We start from the raw sequence: 20,389 nt of genomic DNA, 5'->3' as shown, positions 1-20,389 counted from the left end.
CCTTATAACCCTTCTCAAATTGATGGGCAGCAACAATTGCTTCCCAGAGATCATTGCTGATGTCTTTCCTCTTTGGCATTGTGTTAACACACAACTGACCAGACCAGCAAACTGCTTAAATTAATCAAGGGACTGGATGGGGTTTCTCAAGCTCTGTACATTTTTTTACATTAGCATATTAGTAGATTAGGCTTATTCACTATTGATGTTGTTGACTACTTCACTATGTATTATTAAAAGTCCACCCCAGGAGCAGATAAGCCGGCCCAGTATAATTTCAGTTGCCTCAACTATTGAGCTATTCAACATTCAGAGCGATCACATGCCTTTTTGAAGGGGCGTATTGCATTGACTAGCCCTTTATAATGCATATTGAAGCTGGTGAGTTGAAAAGGCATCTGCCCAGCAGCAAACCCATCTGCAAAACCCCTATGTGTTCCAGAAATGGTGAGCAACAAATTAGAAATAATTTACGTTATTAATTTACAATAATTACGATGTATGCCTGGATAAGCACTAGATAAGCACTAGATATCAAAGTAACATGCAGAGCACACCACCTGTAACAGCAGACGTATCCTTAAATCATACTTTTGACTATTGAGTAAAGAATGTGTTGGATGCTGAAGCTGAAGAAGCAACCTTTTCATTGAACTTCAACATGCACTAACAAGCAGAACAAGTGGAAAAGATTCTAACACCACCAGAAGAAAACATGAATATGAGTGAAAGACATCTGCATAAACAGGGCTGTGTTAAAGGATGCATAAGAAAAGTAGTTCTGTTGCCTTGGAGGCAGGTTAACCAATGCATCTCATTGAAGGCTTTGCCTGGGCGCCTAAGTACACAGGAGAAACGAAATATATAGAACTGGAAATGACACCTTCAGAAGCTGCCTTCCCTTTATATCTGTGCAGTGCTTTCCAGAGCCCCTGGGTATTCTGCATGGTGATTTGCACTTCCTTCAAAGATAGATTAAGCATGTATTGCAGGACATATTAAATATTAATCATAGGATATATAGATGAATGCTTCTGTCCTTTAAAAAGGTACCTGTTTCAAGATATTGTGTTAAATCAGCCTTTAACATACAGTTGCCTTTTCTAGTTTGAAAATGGATTACATTTTTTGTTTCTGCTTGACCTTTTGCAAATATTGACAGATGTCATAGGCCTTGTTTGTGTTGGGGCATATTATGATAAAATGGAATGTTAATAAAACATATCCTCTATACTAAATATCTATTTCTAGAAGAGAAGACGTGGGAAAAACCAAAAACTGCCACAAAAGTGGGAAACCAAAAACTGCCAGAAAAACCTATCCTAAACCTTATCAATATAGTCATATATTTCTGTACTACATTAAAAGTGGACTGTTTCAAACGTTGTATAACTGGTGCGTTAACTGCTCCTTATAGAGTAGGACTGATCCTATTCTGTAAAACAAGGAATCTGAACCGGAAGAGCGAGTTAAAAACAATGGGGCTGTTTAGTATGTGGTGCCAAATTGTAGACCAAAACTCCCAAAGAGGACCTGTAGATCAGACAGGCAGTGAGAACTGAGGCTGGGAAGGAAGATGGTCTAGATATACACTAAGAGGTTCCTTTTAAGAAAAACCACGAACAAAAAGATATGCCAAATAAAAAAAAAACCAAATACGTATTCTTCTGTCTTAATAACATGTTTGGTGCTCACACAGCACAACTCAAGTTAATGTAAAAACAAAAAAAAAAATGATACAACCTGTTTGTCTAGTATCTCTTTTCTATTCTTATCTATTCCTACATGGGATGCTGTCAGAAACATATCTTTAAGGACACAACTGAGGCAAAATACTTTTCTGGTAGAATAGCATGGGAAGGGTAAGCTTCTGTCAGGGTTGTCGTTCCAGGCAATTGTAGTAACTCTTAGTAAGCCTTAATGACCTGTTTTATTAAGAAAATAGCGGGTTGTAAATGTTGAAATAATAAACCATTGTGTCACACTTTAATAACACTCACAATTCATTCAACACTGTATGTTAAATGTTTCTTGATACGTTGAATCATCCAACCTGGTAAATTCTGTGTGACACAAAAATACCAGTACTATGGTCAAACTAAGCATAAATGAACTAATAACATGAGATGCCTCGGGGACAAATAATGCCATCACAGTCTTCTAGAGATCAAGTCCATGCAGAACATACTCTGTTCCCTATACTGTGGGCTATAATTTGCTTTGCTTTACTCTGGGAATTACCTGTGCCAATTTAGCAGAGAAAGCGTTTGGATTATGCATGTTCCTTTGTTTTATTTGGAACAATATGGCCCTTTTACAACATCGCCACACATAGCGGTCACCGGATCTTCCCTTTAGGCAAGAAGGCTGCTGACAAGGCGGTTTATAGACTGGTACTGGGATCATTGCAGGGTCTGGTAAACTTGCTATACACCTCATTTCATTCACATGATGGAAATGTCACTCTCTTTCCAGTCTTCATCGCTGTTTCTTTTTTTATGGACCAATGATTTTCCTAAAAATACAGTCTCCAAACTCCAGTGTACTTTGGCAGCCAAACCCGTTATAAAGGTGCATGGAAACAACACAAAGCAGCTACCCCTTCTCCACAGCTCCCTGTCCCTGAAAATAGGTTAGAACTGGCTTTCTATGCTTTAGTTATTTGTAGGGAAGTAACGGAGGTAAGTTTTGTTCACGAATTGAAATAAAACAAAAAGTCATTAATACGTTCTACATCTAGGGAAGCTTGTAAAAAGAATGCTTACATTAGAATTAATAAAATATAATGGCAAATACCAAAACCCCACTGTCAACATTTTAGCTGCAGAAATGTATATGTATTTATCTATTATAATAAAACTATGTGGTATGGTAAACAAGCTGAGATGCTCTCATAAACCTGTAATATATGATAATGCAGTTTCATAACAGATTAGGTTTGTGTGAAAGTGCCATACCAAGTCGTCAAAGGTCCTTTTAAAAATAAAATATATTTCTGCTTAGCTTATGTGGAAAATTGAACAATATAAAAGAGTTAAATCAAATTAAAAATCCACGCATCCAAGCATATCTAAGAGGTTTCTTCCGTTATGCCGTTCTTTTATTTTTAATTGTTTTAGTATGTTATACCATATTTTTTCTGGGGGCCAGATATTTCAGATTTTCCCCTTTCTACTTACCCAAGAAGTGGTGTCTTGCGCTTTATGTCATTGTGTCTATACATACAGTTCAAAGTGAGGTTGCTGAAGTTTAATGTTAAAAGTCATACACCATAGCAAGACTGAGCACAGCAACAAGACACAAGGTGGTTATACTGCATTATCCGCAAGGTCTCTCCCAGGCAGAAAATTCAAGGCAGACGGGGACTTCCACTCAGCATTGGTGGAAAACAGTGGGACCCTGGTACACAGATCTACTGTCCAGAGTATTTTGATCGGAAGTGGTCTTCATGGAAGACTTGTGACCAAAAAGCCGTACTTCCGACGAAACAAAGGCCAAGCGACTCAACTATTTACAAACATACAGGAACTGAGGTGCAGAAAAATGACAGCAGGGGCTCTGGACTGATAAGTCAAGATTTTAAATATTTGGCTGTAGCAGAAGCCAGCTTGTTTGCCAAAGGGCTTGAGAGTGGTAAAGGAATGAGTGTTTGCAGACAACAGAAAAGCATAGTGGAGGTTCCTTGCAAGTTTGTGGCTTTGTTTCTGCAAAATGAGTTGGGGATTTGGTCAGATTGAATATTCTTCTTAGTACAAAGATGTACAGGCAGATACTTATCCATCATGTAATACCATCAGGGAGTCGTTCTACAGCATGAACGCAAGCCAAAACATGCAGCCAAAGTCATTAAGACCTATGGCTTCCACAGGGCCCTGAGCTCATCATCATTGAGTCTGTCTGGGATTAAATTATGAGAGAGAAGCAACTGAGGCTGTCTAAGTCCACAGGTCCGTGGTTAGTTAGGAACAACCTAACTGCCGAGTTCCTTAAAAAAAAAAACTATGTCCAAGCATACCTAGAAGAATTGATCCTGTTTTAAAGGCAAAGGGTGGTCACACTTTTTGCGTTTTGTTAAATGATAAAAATAAATTAGATTTACAGCATTTTTTTCACGCCTGAGTAAAACCTTTGCGCAGTACAATGTATATATGTGTGTAGACATGATTTTTTTGATTATTGCAAATGTTATTACCAACTGGCTTATTGGTTGACAGGGCTGCATTGCGTGGCATATTTGGCAAAGATAATTACTTTGTCTGGCATTTGAACCATGTTATTTAGTTATAAATCACAAATGAAAGTGGTTTGCTTGGCAGATCAGTGGTTCGGAAATTATAAATGAAGGCAGGAAAATATATATTCATATAAAATATTTTTTTTATTTTACATCATATTACATTTGAATACATAAGACATGATATTTATTACTTAGTCTCACCTAAATAGCTTTATGTCTTGTACTTCCGGTACATTTTATCAAAACTGGCTGTAGCCTAGTCCCAAATTACCACCAAAAGGTAGGTTTTGGTTATATATTATTTAATCAATTTTGTTTGGCTATATTACGATTCTACTATGAGCCTTTTGTTTAAATATGCGCAGCAACTGTTTTTAATTCATGGATTCATTATGTTCCCTTTTTTTATATTCCCTCTAGGTTTATAAACACGGCTTTGTTAATTTGACAGTGTGCCCGTATTGGCTAAAATACTGCTTAAATAAATCTTTTTTTTCCTCTATGCCATATGTTTGTGATTCATACTGTAAAGGTTTTCCATGTCAGTCTTGCATAGTCAGAACTGGCTAGTATACGCTTTTCATGGGCTGCGGTTTTTACAAATTATAAATAGTAGTCATGAAATGAGACCCGGACATATTGATGTGGAGGTACAGGAAATATCTTGTTTGATGGTTCCATTCCTGTACTGTAAATATAGTTTCAAATGTTTCTGGTTTAGCCGATGCATACAAGTTGTTTTTATCCAAATAAATTATTATAAAATACATTGATGTTCTGCGTTTGGTACTCAGCTGGAGGTTTTGTAGACGTCTCTCGATAAAATACGTAGCCAATTGAATAGATCTTCCTTTTTGATCTTTGAAATTTCCCCATGCAAGGCTCCCTTGGTGTCCTATATTATGGAAGAAAAGAAAAATGATGCAAGGCAGGGGTCCTTGCGGGGACAAAGTGAGCCGAAGTTGTAAACATAATCAATCTTTTATTTGTTAACATAATTGAAACATTGGAACTGACCAAATTGAGTAGGGGTTTAAATAAAATGTAACATACTTTATGCAAAATTCTTAATGAACTTGACAGGGTATACAGTAGAGAATTCCCAAACTGATTTATTTCATAGGTGGGGGGAGTTTCCTGATTTTAAAGCCATTCTGTCTTGTATATGCTTAGAAAACAGCCCTTGAAGTCATCACTTATTCCTATAATAAATTAATTCTCGGTCGCGACTATAAACCGTTTAATTATTCAATTCCGATTGTAAGCGGAGATGGTAGAAGAAAGAGCAGTGGAAATGTGTTATTCCACCCGAAAAGTCGACCCAGAAGAATAGCTCAATTTTCTCTCTACACCTAATATACAAGTTGTGTGCAACCCATCCAAATTTAAGATACAAATGAAAATGTGGGCCCACTTTGTTGTGTGATCAGTAAATTGATACAACTTGCTTGTCTTTTAAAATCATTACATACTCAGTACGTCCTGTACTTAAGCAATGATGGAATGTAGGTGTTTATTACAAGTAGCCTTACTTCTACATTGCACGGAGGAGGTGGCTGCCATACTCTGCAGGGTGCTTCACAAGAGCGAATCTGTTTCCAGCCGTTGCCAACCAGCAGGCTGTCATGAATGAATGAATAAACCCACTATTTCCGAATCTTCCCTGTCTAGCATTTGCAGCAGGCAGTATGTAAATATACAAATTAGAAAAATGTCAAAGAACACTAACAGATCTTTGCCTGAACACCGATCTGCTGGCTCTCTAAAGCTGCTAACTATTTTCTCTTGAACAAATTCATTCTATGTTGGGATATTTTAATATACTGTTGGACCGCTTCAGCTTGTCCTTCCAGGCATATACACTTCCTATTATTATTGGCCTTTCTTCTGTAGTACTAATAGAATTAGGTTTGTTTGACATAATATACATTTGCAGTAAATATTTGAAAATGGACTATGATCCTACTACTGATTTCATGAAATGATATCATGTTGTTCCCAGAAGCCAGTATGTTGTGCTACTGAGATCAAATATTACAGGTACCGATGTACGCACTAACTTTTCCAGAACATCTTTTTTTTAGTGATTCTGGTAGAAAATGTTAGATCATGATCTATTTTGTCAGGCTTTGACGTTCAAATTTGTTTAAAGACAAAATAAACTATCCAACTTATAACAAACATTGAATGCCCATGAAAATGTATACGCTAGCATGTTAAAGAAAGGGAATTGGGCAGATCTGTTGTTTTTCTCTTTCCCAAAAAGATATGACTCTTTACAGAAACATTTAAAGAGTAGTCTAATGTTCCTTACACCCCCTATAAAATAATGCATATTAAAGCACTATTATATGCATTTTTCTAAAATGAAAAAAGTGCATATGATGCCTGACGTATACCTTTAAGAAATGTATTATTCATTTATGCTCTGTGCCAATTTAATCTCTTAACAAGTCTGTGCCTTCTACTTGTGTTGTATGACTATAGGCTGGAATTTGAATCATTATTTCATGTAGGTTTCGGGCACAGACTATTTTAATACAGTTTTATCCTCAAACAGAGTGATTTTATATTAAGTCTAGCAAATGTGTACTATACTTTCCCATGTGCTGTTTAGGAATGCCGGTATATTGAAGCATGTTTAAGGGTTTCTGTTATTTTACAATTTAGTAGGTGTTTATTGAATTTTAAAAAATAAATTTATTACAAGTGTAGTTTTGTATATTCTTATTATCCTTTGTCTGTTCCTCTAAGAATTTTACATTTGCATAATTTCATTCCCAATTTAATAATGACCTAAGTCTTTTGTCGATTTGTCTTCATATTAGGCAACCAGTGTGGATAAGCTTGCAGTACCATGGATATTATCTGAAAGACAAGCAACAAAAAACCCAGTGACATTGATGGACCTCTGTTATGGGAAAATGGACAATCTTAACCTGCTCTATGTGGTAATTGTTTTCTATTATATATTTATTTGAGGACCTCTATAATAATATTGAGTAATGTAAATCACTTCTACGTTCCTGTCTCCTTTCTTTATGCCTCTTCTTGTTCTTCCATCTTTTTTCTTCATCTGCTTCTCCATGTGTCTTCTTTCTTTGTCCTCTTCTCTGTGAATCAGGCCTCCCAGAGCACTTCTGAAATAGGGCGGAACCTCCGGGCACACCCTCCCTCTGATTGGAAGAAGGAGGAAAGGCTGTCCTCCGATTCGCAGAGAAAGAGAAGCATTTCTGCACCTCTCTGTCTCTGCAAATATGTGTGTGGTTCACTATATAATAAGAGCCATGCTGTAACCCTGTCTGTGTTTGACTCTGTATATAGTGATGGAATTCATGCCTACCACCATCAATGTCTGGCTCAGTATATAGTGATGGGAGTTATGCTGTACAGCCATCTGTGTCCACCTCACTATATAATGATGAGTCAAGCTGCACCACCCTCTGTGTCTTGTTCATTATATAATGTCATATTTACCACTGCCCTTAACTGGCTTGCTACCGTGTTTCCCCGAAAGTAAGACAGTGTCTTACTTTCTTTTTATCCCTAAAAGCCCCACTATGTCTTACTTTCGGGGTATGTCTTATATTGGGAAAAAATTGTCCAATTTTTTTTTTAACCATAAAATTAACATATACACCAATCCACACGTATACACAAATCCACACACATATACACTAATCCACACACATATACACTAATCCACACACATATACACCAATCCACTCTCACTTAATGCTTTCCTACCTTTCCTTTCTTCTTTCAGCTTCTTTTCCTCCTCTTCGCTCCTCTTCTTCAGTTCTTGTCTCCTTCCGGGTCAGAGGGCACGGACAGCGGTGGGCGCGGCTTCAGTGTTGTGCGCCGGGATCTGACAAGAAACCCCGGCGCACAACAGCTGTTGCCGCGGGGATCACAAGGGAGCGGTATCGGAGGTCATTAACAGACCTCCGGCTCCCTTGAGTGATCTTAAGCCGGGTTGAACCCGGCTTAAAATCACTCAAGGGAGCCGGAGGTCTGTTAAAGACCTCCGATACCGCTCCCTTGCGAGCCTGCTCCTCCAGCGGCGGACATTACTGTCCGTCTCTGGAGGGGTGCCGGGTGCCGCAGGTTGGCACCCCCTGGAGTGTGGCGCCCTGTGCGGTCGCACACCCCAAAGGTCGGCCCTGCTCTAAGGGGCCGGCCTTAGGGGTCTGCGGCCGCACAGGGTTTAAATAAAAACATCGGGGGTTTTTTTCAACTTTATTTAACATCCTCCATGTTAAATAAAGTTAAAAAAAACTTTATTTAACATCCTCCATGTTAAATAAAGTTTTTTTTAACTTTATTTAACATGGAGGATGTTAAATAAAGTTAAAAAAAAACCCCGATGTTTTAATTTAAATCCTGTGCGGCCGCAGACACGTAAGGCCGGCCTTGGTGGGGACTTCCCGGCCCCTTAGAGTGGCGGACCCGGTCGCAGGTGCGGCGGGCCTAAGGGGCAGGCGCCCCTTATGCCCTGCGTTAATGCGGCCGTAGGCCGTAGGCAAATCCCCCGTGTTTCCCCGAAAGTAAGACATATGTCTTACTTTCGGGGTACGGCTTATATTAGCCGACCCCTCTGAAACTCCCGATACGTCTTACAATCGGGGGTGTCTTACTATCGGGGAAACACGGTATATAATGATAGGAGCCATGCTGTATATTTTCTCTCAATGAAAGCACACATACATTTCATTGCATTAATAGCTTTTACTTTTAATATAAAAATCTAATGAAAAAAACAGTTTAGAGCAGAATATGTTTATGCAGGAGCATTCTATTATTTGTCACAAGGCAGTAAGATAAGTTGATATCTGTCTACACTGGAAGCCAGATCATATATACCAGTCAGGCTTATTTGTATAGAAAAGGGTATAAGAATAAAGCTCAGTGGGGTTTATTCAGTAAATGTATAGTTTTCAGGAGAGTTGTGATTCCAGCTTCCTCATCTGACTATTCATTATGAAGGGCCAAGTCTGTTGAGTTTCACCAACAAGAAACTTGCTTGCCCTGCATGATTCAATGAGTGAGGAGGCTTTACAGAAAGCTCACTATACTTTATACAGTGAATTATACATTATACAGCCAAGCTCTTCATGAAGCAGAAGCTCACTCTGGATGGGCCTTCATAAAACATATTGAAGTCGAGGAGTTGAAACCACAACACACACTCTTCTATCCTCTCGTCTTGTGTATTAAAAAGTGTGCCTTTAATACACACAGACTTTATGATCACAATCTATATCTGTTTCATTGTTCAACTGAAAGTCAAGAACCATAGCACTGTGCCAATATGTTCCTGGATTTTTCTGTTGCTTAATAGAAAAGGCCAGTGATAAGCCAAGTGCTACCAAACCGCATGTCTACCTTCTATTGTGTGTTTCATGAGGGCAACCTTTCTTCTTAAAGTGAAGCAAATTGACATCGACAGCCTGCAATATCCACTGATCTCACTTGAAAAACATTATTGCAAATTCTGTGTCAGCAGAAGTGCTTTCCGTGTTGAATAATTCATAGCAATCACTACTTCATATAGCGCACCTGCTGACAGGATTTTGAATCACTTATTAAAATATGTGCCGCTAGCCTTACAATTAAATCTTTGAGATCTACATTCACTTTGCTTGGATAAGGTTTTACAGAGCGATACATTTGGGGTGACAAAAGACTTACATATTAACTGTATATAATTTTAAGGGCCAGAAACTTCATCACTGTATTAACTGAGCACCACAAAAATCACAAAACCCAAGTCAACTTTAATGGCACGGGTAACTTTGAGAGGTTTTATGTTAAAGCAAACACCCAATGCTGTCCTGAGTCAGACTGGCTTTATATCTGAAAGGGACACAGTATATATTTGTCCTTCGAGTTATTTTAATCAATTCAAGACCAGTGTATTGGGCAACAAAGTAGGTTCACACGAAGCCACTTGGTTTAAATGTGTCATTGTCCTGTACTTCATGGCTTAACCAATTACCGGTATGCTATACAAGTTCAATATGTGTATAAGGCATGAAGAGTAAGTTATTCAGGCATTGAGAAGAATCCTTTTTTTGTTTCATTCAGCAGTGGAACCAGAAAATGGTCTAACTTTAATGCAAGGTTGGAAAGGTTAATGTAGCGGTTAGAAGCCAACTACTTTTTGTAGAAGCCAGGACAGGTTATATCTAGAGAGTAAGATGCCATGGCTTCAGTCTCTCCAGCCATACCATTGTGAATTAAGATGTTTTGATGGGAAGGTGTCTCCTTAAAATAAAGTAGGAGCTGGGGCTGAAGACCTGTTGATGTCAACAGATTGTTACCAATTATAATTGGTCACTTTAGTATGTAAAACATAATAATTGGTTCATGTAGTAAATGGAAAAGTAAATTTTATGATTTTAAAGTGACAGAAGTGGTTAAATTGATTTATATGGGCCCTGAAAAAGGGATGCATCCACTTTTTTCCTGTTGCTTCCTTTAGATCCCCATTAGGAGTCACTCGCTCTTTTTCTATGTATCATCTTTTTTCAGGCAGTGGTAAGCGCTTTCACTTCATATGCCACCAGATACGAGTTCCTGGAGTTTTTAGTCTCACTTCGTGTTTAACAGTGTAATGGTTTATTTTTTGTTTGCATTTGTTTATCATTATTGTAATATGTTCTTAAGTATACATGCAATATTGCATTCATATAATAACTAAAAACTATGAATTAAACTGTGTGGATGCAGTTGCCTAATAACCTAAGTGCCAAGTAGTGTAGTTCTATATAAATACTGGAAATTGTTTTTTTTATTTTAGTTTTACTATTTTTCATTTCTGGGTTTCCTATGAGAAAATGACCACCGTGCATTTTTTGATGAAATACTTTTGAACAGTTACTTGTTCTTCATGACAAAATGCATGTTGTATTAAATTATTTCCCCAAATTAAGATTTATTCAAAAATAATCATGGGAGGTAGTGGTTATAATGTTTGTTTAAACTGGTAGCATAGTATTTGCCAGTTATGAGTTTTCTATAAAATACGGACAATGTGTCTTGTGTCAATCCAATAGTTAACAATTTCTTTTAATAAATAATTTTTTTCTAATGAATGATAGAGTTAGAATATTTTATTTTTCATGAAGCATTGCGGCTCTGCGTACTTTGATTCATTTATAGTTTATTTTCTTGGAGCTTTCTGAGGAACCACACTGTGGGCTAACCTTAATACTTTTCTTACATAGAAATGATTAAGTGGAAATTTGCTGAATTATACTAGAATATAGTTCAGTTTTTGTGGGTTTTTTTATTGACATTTGCCTTTGATTTTCATCATTTTCAATGACGCCATAGAAATGTTTTTGGTGAGAATTAAAGTTTTAAACCTCCATGCAGACCAGTGGTGTAGGCCTAGGGCTGCTGAATAGCAGATAGCCCTGATGGGCGATAAGTCTCCCCGGTGCGCCACTTCTCCTTCCACGATTTGGGTGATCTCCCTTGTAACAAGCCCATATGCACTATAGAGCACACCCTCATTAGTACCTTGCTCATTCCGCACGTATCCTGGCGATCGGCAAGTAATCTGTTTTAGATTATTATCAGCATTGCAAATCCGCTCAGATTGCACAGGGAAAGCCACCCAAACCATCACTTGACTAACAAAAATGGCTGCAGATCTGCAAAAGGAAATTTATTGAAACAAAAGGTGATAAAACCAGGTCACTGATATCACACATATCTGTACACAGCACTGTATTTACACAATATGTGGCTCCTGTAATACTTGCTGAAAAGAAGCTAGCCAACAAAGAGAGCATATTCTTAGTATACAAACAACTAAGGCAACATTTCCAGTCTCTTGATAAAGGTCTAGTTTGACTAAAATATTGCTTTCTGTTGCTGGTGTAATAAGCACACGATACACCCTATGGTGTTGCACCATTTGTTTATACCGTTTTTCTGTGTATTGGAGAGAACATACCAAAGTCAAAATAAATTGATACATGCCAACCATCTTATAACAAAAAAGAAATACATGGCTTTGCTCTATTTTTAATTAAAATAGCCCTTCTCAATGCACTAACTTGTGAGACACTTAACGCAATGTGTCATTGTCTCCCTCTTGTAGCACTCCCACTGTTTCCTGAAGCTATCCATCTGTCTGCAGGATACATGCAATATTGGGGTTTGTCCCCATTGTATTAATCATTGCCACTATTCCTTGTCATTTGTATCATCATTATGCTGCAGGGTGATTGTTTTATTCTGAGAAGTAATCTGTTTTGTCACCGCTCACAGAAGCAAAACCCCCTTAAGGATCTTCTACACCATATAGCTCTTTTTAATCACTGTCATAATATGGCCCCTCTCCAGAACCTTTGTATTGTCTATCAAATACATGTTTACCATCATTTCCAGTTCCCGGATATACCAAAGCTTGCATTAAGCCCAATTACTGGCTGTGCAAGGCCTTGCAAATTTTCCCAAACACTTAGAGAAAAACTTTTATATATCCCCTTATACTTCTTTCTCTGTACACTGAGAGCTAGCAATCAGTGTCGGCTCTGAACTAATATTGCATGTAGTTTTCTTTTTTTTTCTTTGATTCCATTCATTTTTTGTAGGTAGTTTAGATAATTAAATGAATACAGTCATTAAGAAACAACCTTCTGGCTAACAAATGGGGAGCCTTGCTCGATGCATTTTTCACCCAGCTGGCTCCAGACAATAAACAGGAAGGACAAACAATGAGATTCCTTTGGTGTTATATCAGTGTCACTCTTGTTTACAGATCTCCACGTGTATTTTCTTATTTTACGCTGCTCTTTTAAAAACAATCTATCTTGCCAAAAGCTTTGAAAATTGTTAGTCTGTTCGTTTCAAAGGCCAAATGCCTTGCTTTGTGTTGTTTGTAATACTTAGATCAATGCGTTCTTCACGTGTTTCCTACAGATGGCATAGCAAGGCTAGAAAATTGTCTGTATAAAAATAATTGTTAAACAAAATAAGAAAGTGATACAAGAGTAAATATTTTCAATTAAAGGATTTATAAAATAAATACAATTTTTTATTTAATTGTGGATTTAAAAATGTATGTATAATATAGATACACACATCTAGATAACTATATGTTCAGGTGACATTCCCTGGATTAAGGCTGATATCCCCTGATCCCTCTTAAGCCCTAAAATATATATCTAAACCAGCATGGCATTTTCCTTTTAAATATTTTTTTATTTTTTGTTTAAGTAAAAAAAAAACTATCACCTTTAAAAAAAAAAAAAACATTAATAATGCAGAAAACTTGCTTTTAAGCAATAGCAAACTGTTTACACTAAATAAATCAGACACAATATAACCCACAAATATTAATGCCTGCACATCCATATTCTGCCCTAAGATATTAGCCTGGTACCAGCATGGTATCTTCTTTTGAAATAGTTGCTTTATATCACCTCTAAAAAAAATATTAAATTGCTTTAAAGCAATAGCCAACCGTTTACAATAAATAATTCCGACAAAATATTCATGATTGCACATCCATATTCTGCCCTTATGTGGTACTTTTATAATAGCATAAAACAATAAGCCTGGGATTTGAGTAAAAAAAAAAAAAAAAAAAAAGAAGGAATCATCCTATATTAGCATAGCTGCAGAATGAGGTATGAAGCTAGTCTTTGTCTTGAGCTCTCAATCGATCGTGGCATTGCTGAAAGTGGCTAGTAACCATATAGATCTCACGTCATAATACAGTGAGGGGATTTAAACATGTAGAGAATAGGCATAGAGCTATCCTGAGCCTAAGACGAGACCGTGGCTGATTAAGTCTTAGTCTTTCCTTGAGGAAAACAGGCTGACTAGGTCAACTTTAAACACAGCACTCAGGCCAAGTGTGCCCTATGCCTCTGCTTATTAGTAATTGGTGAGCTGATACAAACAACTTAAAAGGGGCTTTTCATGTTCTTTTAATATATAGCATTCATTTCTAGAAGTAGCATTCATGCTGCAAGAAGGTAGTACGAACCTGAAAGTCTTTTAAAAATGTTGAATGATTTGGTAAACCTGAATTTCCATATACAGACGGGTAGCCCAGTCAAACAAATGCATATGTGTATGTCCAGGAAAATATCACCTGGATGCAGTTTATGTATTCAGCTCACTGAGATCTTAGAACCATGTTGAAAATGCACTTCAAAGGTGAACATCTATCTATTACGTTGGCTTGACTTCTGTGTGCTTTATTTATTTTCAACCAGATTGGTCGATCTTAGTTCTAAACCTAGATGGTTAATCTTTATTTTATAGCATTATGAGTATAAGACTGTTGCATGCCGTGTATAATGAACAAACATGCAGTATATAACCATTTTACATGTTTGTAGAGAGGGGGAAAACTATATGTAGCAAATGGCAATTTTATTATACAAAGCACAGTAAAGCCCAACATTCATTGTTTGCTTTAGTGGCCATTGTAACCTTGTAATAAGCCCCTTCCTTGCAAAGTGTATTGGTTGTACCTACGTACACTGGCTTATTAGCACAATACATAAACGGATATTAATCCTATTGTTCTGCAAAGGTTGTTTTAATTTCTTAATGTCTACATGAAATTATATTTAGTCTAATTATATTTAGTCAGTTAAATTTCCTTTTTTTTCACTGAAAGGTACAAATAAATTGAATTAAATCACTATTTATTGTTTTGTATTTTGACAGAGTTCGCTTGAAGGAAAGCTTAGCACATTGTTCAGGGACCTGCATGCTACAAAGCAAACACTCAGTCTGATTTTGGCCCCTGGACCAGAGTCTCCAGAGCGAGCTCATCACATACTACCCACTGCCATTTATTCAAGGTTAATAAACCATTTGACAAGATGCAATCAGTCCCTGGAGGAATGCTGTAGGGACTTGCTCACCATGACTCTTATTGTGCCATCTGCACCTTGGGTAAGTATATTCTTGTGTTTCTTTTATTATTCGATGTTTCTAAATGTGTTGCTGTCATTTTTCTTAAGAGATGTATCATGGGGTAGATGACACATACAAGTAGTTGGTGACATTACAGAAAGGAGGTGCCTCCTCTAATACGTTTAAAGCCAAAAAGGGAGAAAACATTACACAAGAGGTTGATTATCGTGTAGGTGCGCACTCATCCAGTTTTGGATACATAACAATTAGCCGCAACTATGTCCCTTGGTTTCAATGGGCATGCAGGAAGTGTACTTGAGTATGCTTTGTGCTTATACTTCCTACAGGCAGGAGCCAAATTAAAGAGACTGAAGATTACTTATACAAAAACTAAGTACGAATTTGGATGGAATGCATGCAAAATGTATGTGGACTAGACTGTTCCTGTCATAACCATAACAACTAAAGGTTTTGCTTCAGTACACTGTGCAAACTATGTTTTTAACTGGCTTCACTAGGGGTAGGCCACGGATTTTCAATGGCAATCGGTACACTGAAGATATCCTGCAGTTTATTCATGGAGTTATTCACGAGAAAACATTTTCTCTTTCAGAAAGTATGTTTGTCAACAATAATTTCCTGTGTAGGACCTTAATAAAGTTAGACGGCTTCCTAATAAGCGTTATTCATCTCTGATAAAATATTTAAAATTACATTTGGCTTTGTAACCAATCTCATAGCTAATTATGTTTGTGCTTTTTTCCAAATTAGAAAGGATGTGGAGTAGTTGTTAATATACCCAATCAACTCAATCAAGATGCTGAATTTCCTCAAATTAAAAGTGTAAACAGCATTAACCCATTCCTGGCATTTGCTTATCACATAGTAGTGTTTCTTAAACTCTAGTGTTTGATTATAGGAGGTTTATGGTGTAATAAATAAATACGGTGTAGCTTTTCAATTCTTTGCTTCTACTTTTAGCACTTTTGACACGCGAGTGTTTGTGTTAAAAGAGTGGTAAATATGCATAGTGCATGAATTTATAAATATAAAGATTATTCGTATGCCATAATCCTATAGTGTTTCTCCAAATTCAGCGAAGCCTTCATAAAAGCAGAAGCAGACAGGACAAATGATTTCAGCTTCTATTGGGGGGGAAAAAACTGAACAATTTTTAACACAGTATGCAGGTGAAGACTGTCAACAAGGAACAGCAAAAGTCAGGGAGACCCGGCCTTGGCCCCATTGTAGACCCCCAATGCCAGCCTTGTGTGTATATATATATATATATATATATATATATATATATATATATATATAATATATATATATAATATATATCTTCTAAAGCTGATTTTTGCTAACTAGACCTTATTATATTTATTTTACAGGCAAAAATTGAGTGTCCTGTGAGCCAAGAATTTACAGTGGAGAATGTGCTAGCAGCACTGCCAGCATTTCCCAAGGGTGCTCCACAGCAACGGGCAAAGAGAGCCGCAGAGGCATTAGTGAAGGCCGCCAATTACTCCAGACTAATGGCCGGGCAACAGGTATCCCATACTTAACTTTATCTCACGCAGGCATATATTAATTTGCTAAGGTTCTTGTCTGTATCTGTTTGCCGTTATGTGCGAAATGAAGCAATCATCATAAACAGCTGCTCCAAAGTCTTGTGAGCTTCCATGGAGCCCAACTTTTCCCAGACCAGGAAACAGCTGGTTGACAATGCTTTATGGCATGTATAGAGGCAAGTGAGTTTGTAAAACCCAGGCCTTTTCACTGCACTGCCAGATTCATTTAACACTTCCCACGTCAGTAGATCCATTCTACATTTCCGGTTGATTTTGTTCCCAAGGTTTGGAAGCCCATATACACAAAATAAATTACGAGTCATTATAGTCACAGTGACCTTTATAATTGCAGCTCTTTTTATCTGCCACACTCAATTTAAACAGAGATTTAATAGAAACAGTTTAAGTATGTCTGTCATGCTGTAAACATTCTAATTTAATAAATGAATTAGAGTTTTATGTCACAAGTAATGAATATACGACCATTGATTTAATTGGGGATTGTGTCTTTATTGTAAATAAGTCCTATTTTGCAGTTTAAATAATCAAGTTTAACTGTATGCCAAGTCATATTAGGAGAAGAACATGTTTTTTTTTTCCAGGAAAACCCATCTCGGTAACAAATGACATTGGACCCTTGTTTCCATTAATTGAATCAAGGCTATTCTCTTTGTATCCGTTTTGAAAGAAATAATTGAAATCTTTTTTTTTTTTTTTAGTTGTGTTAAGATGGAAGTGTAACAAATATTTCTAAATGGAAAAAAAGTATTGTGTTGTTCAAGTGTTTGTTTTAAACACCAATGTAATAGCTGCATGTTGGAAAAATCTCACATCTATTTTGCTGACGACAGGGATATAGAGCCCAGCTGTGCTTTGTTCTGCAGATGAATAATGTCCTTCTGCTGTAGCTGGAATCCCTGTATTTTGGAAAATAAAACAGCAAGGTCAACTTTCTTTGCCATATACAAAGCACTGTGACTAGATCTTCTCCATGTTATGCTTTTAGCTTTAATTAAAGTACTTCATGTTTTATGTAAGAATGCAACGAAGACGAGGAACACACTAACTCAGAAATTAAACATATTTTAAGTCTGTTTTAGTCCCCTAAATATGGAGTTTCTCGATTTAGAGAGTGTGGACTTTGACCCATCACTTCTTCCGAGACATGAGCGGTGTCTCAGCTTGTACTTGGGCTTTGTCTCTGTTTATTAATATATAGTCAATAGAGTTATACGTTTAATAGGAGATGCCATCTGCGTTTGAATTACTTGTCCTGTTGGGTTACCAAGCTTCTTTATGGCTCTGTTTTGTCCTCTAGATACACGCTTTGGAAGCAGAACTTGATTTCCATCGAGGTATATACAGTCTGCAAGTTCAGTACACTGAAGCTCTTTTCCAAGGAATCAAACAAGCCTATCACAATTTTCAGGAAAACGTGGCTGAGATTGTTTGTTCTCCACTTAAAGGTAAGCGGCACACAAACATCTCACACTCACTACATAGCATACAGCATGCAGGTGTTCAATGGGGAATTCTATTTATTATACAAGTAGAAGCATAGAAGTATAATGAACCCTTCAATCTGTATATTATATATATATATATATATATATATAATAAATATATTATAAAATAATTTGGTTTCAGTAACAACACTTCTAATAGCGTGATCTCTTACAGCACCCTTTGGTCAATACAAAATATTGCTGAATAATTGAATGTAGTATTCTAATGTTATGTTTTATGTATGACATACTGAATAAATTCTCCGTTTATTGACAATGCAGCATAAAATGTCATCCAAGTACAGTGTGTGTGTGTGCGTGAGTGCAATGGGTCTAGCGATATTTTGATATACAAGTATAATTCCAATGGATGTACATAACAATCACGTGCACCTGAAATTACAATTTATGACATACTGTACTTTATGCTCATTTACTTTTTATTCTAAATGCAATAAATTACAATTTTTTTCACATTCCTTGCAGATGTCCTTTCTTCTTATGCAGAACTTACGATGGAAGCCAATGAAACAGCCCTCAGGAACTTCCTGACAATTTTTAAAAACAATGTTGAACAGATTCAAGAGGCTGTTGACACTTTGACTCCATCAGAGAAACAGCAACATGAAGGTAACAATTTCATTTGGTTAAGGTTAAACAGAGATATTTGGTGTCATTGAAATGATGAAAGAACACTATTTTACAGTTCTCAGTGGGTGTAAATGAACTATAAAAATTCTGCATAGCTCTTGTATATTGCAAAATATTGAGACACAATATAACAAGTTTGATTCTGTCCACTAACTAATGGACTTCCAGCACAGAATAAATGGACATAATGACAGAGTAGTGGATGAGTGACCATTATGTACATTTGACATAATATGACATTTATATAGTTCTTTTATTTACTAAAGGTGACGAGGCCCTTTCCAAACTGGGTAAAGATTTCTTCCTTGCTTTGGAAAGCTCACTGAAGAATTGTGGAGAAGAACGAGATAAATCAGCTCTTGAAATAGAAAAACTAAAAAAAGAATTAGACGAGTCTGTAGAAACACTAAGCAGTTTAAAGAAGGAGAGGAAACAGAAAGGTTCATCTAAAGACTTTTCCACAAGATCTGAAGTAGAAAGCACTGAAGGCACTGGACTTAGTTCCACTGATCAAGGGAAAGACACTGCGCCTCAGCATTTTGGTTATAGAAAGAAGAATTCTCATCCTATCGTTACAAGTAGGAATGAGCAAACCTCAGAGAAGCAGCCTATACAAGAGAAGCCAAACCCTGGCTCTGTCCATCATCACAGAAGCAAAAGTCTTCAAAGAAGTAAAAGTGTTAGAAATCCATCGCAACCTCCTTGGCAAGATTAGGGGAACAGCAAATTTGTAATAATTTTCAAAGTGTTTTCATGTTCGGAATAACCTTCGAGTTGTGAAGTCAATCCTATTTATTGTGTAATTTCACTACGATAGAAGGAACCCTGACCCCTTTCATCTAGAGAGCCTTCATGATTGTTTCTGTACCACTGAGTTTAATTTACTAGCGCTAAGACGAAAATTGCTGAAAAATCATCTTGGGTTATTTGTTAACACTTGGAGACTCAGCTCTCCAGGATTCTTGTTACATTAAATGGCGGTAACTTTGGTACTATACACTGCAAAGATGTCCCCCTCTGATTTAATTTCCTGTTAGTATATGATTCAGCCAGCATTCTATTTTTTATAGTTTTTCCATTTGAAAAAAAACTTTGGCTATGTTAGAACTTGGTGTTTAGTGAATCCACTTACACATCCAAAAGGTTTTGATTCCTTCTTACATGGAAAACAATAACAAATTATTCAAATGAAAACACTTTGAAACAAATAATTTTATCCGGACTTGTCCACAAAATAAACTATTAACGCATTTGTAATATTTAAAAATAGTTTTTTATAGAATATAATTTAAATAAATATTTATATTAACTGAAACACATTGGTTTAATTAAGGACTAATCATTTTATAATTCTTGGAACCTAAAGCACAATTTCCAGTTTCCTACAAACATTACTTTAGAGGGCCACTGGGCTGTTAATATGAAGCAAGATATTGGTCTTTAGACTTTTAGCTGAAAAACTCAAGCTTTGCATTTTCATTACTAATCACAAGAAGGAAAATGGTCATTTGATTATAACACAGTTATGTTAC

General features: G+C 36.7%; 1 protein-coding gene across 1 annotated transcript in view; it reads left to right on the top strand.

Annotated features, from left to right (window-relative positions):
* LOC128504589 (uncharacterized) overlaps nucleotides 1-20,144 on the top strand; it is a 43,782-nt gene extending 23,638 nt beyond the window's left edge. Inside the window, exons 7-12 of the mRNA XM_053474706.1 lie at nucleotides 7,066-7,188; nucleotides 14,939-15,169; nucleotides 16,522-16,680; nucleotides 18,020-18,167; nucleotides 18,693-18,836; nucleotides 19,124-20,144. Of these exons, the coding sequence (XP_053330681.1) occupies nucleotides 7,066-7,188; nucleotides 14,939-15,169; nucleotides 16,522-16,680; nucleotides 18,020-18,167; nucleotides 18,693-18,836; nucleotides 19,124-19,572 (1,254 nt within the window). The 3' untranslated portion in view covers nucleotides 19,573-20,144. The remainder of the gene's footprint in view (nucleotides 1-7,065; nucleotides 7,189-14,938; nucleotides 15,170-16,521; nucleotides 16,681-18,019; nucleotides 18,168-18,692; nucleotides 18,837-19,123) is intronic.
* The last annotated feature ends 245 nt before the right edge of the window (nucleotides 20,145-20,389 follow it).

This window comes from Spea bombifrons, chromosome 1 (assembly GCF_027358695.1).
Source record: "Spea bombifrons isolate aSpeBom1 chromosome 1, aSpeBom1.2.pri, whole genome shotgun sequence".
NCBI lineage: Eukaryota > Metazoa > Chordata > Amphibia > Anura > Pelobatidae > Spea > Spea bombifrons.
The sequence above is the reverse complement of the archived record's forward strand: the minus strand, read 5'-3'. Positions and strand labels throughout refer to the sequence as shown.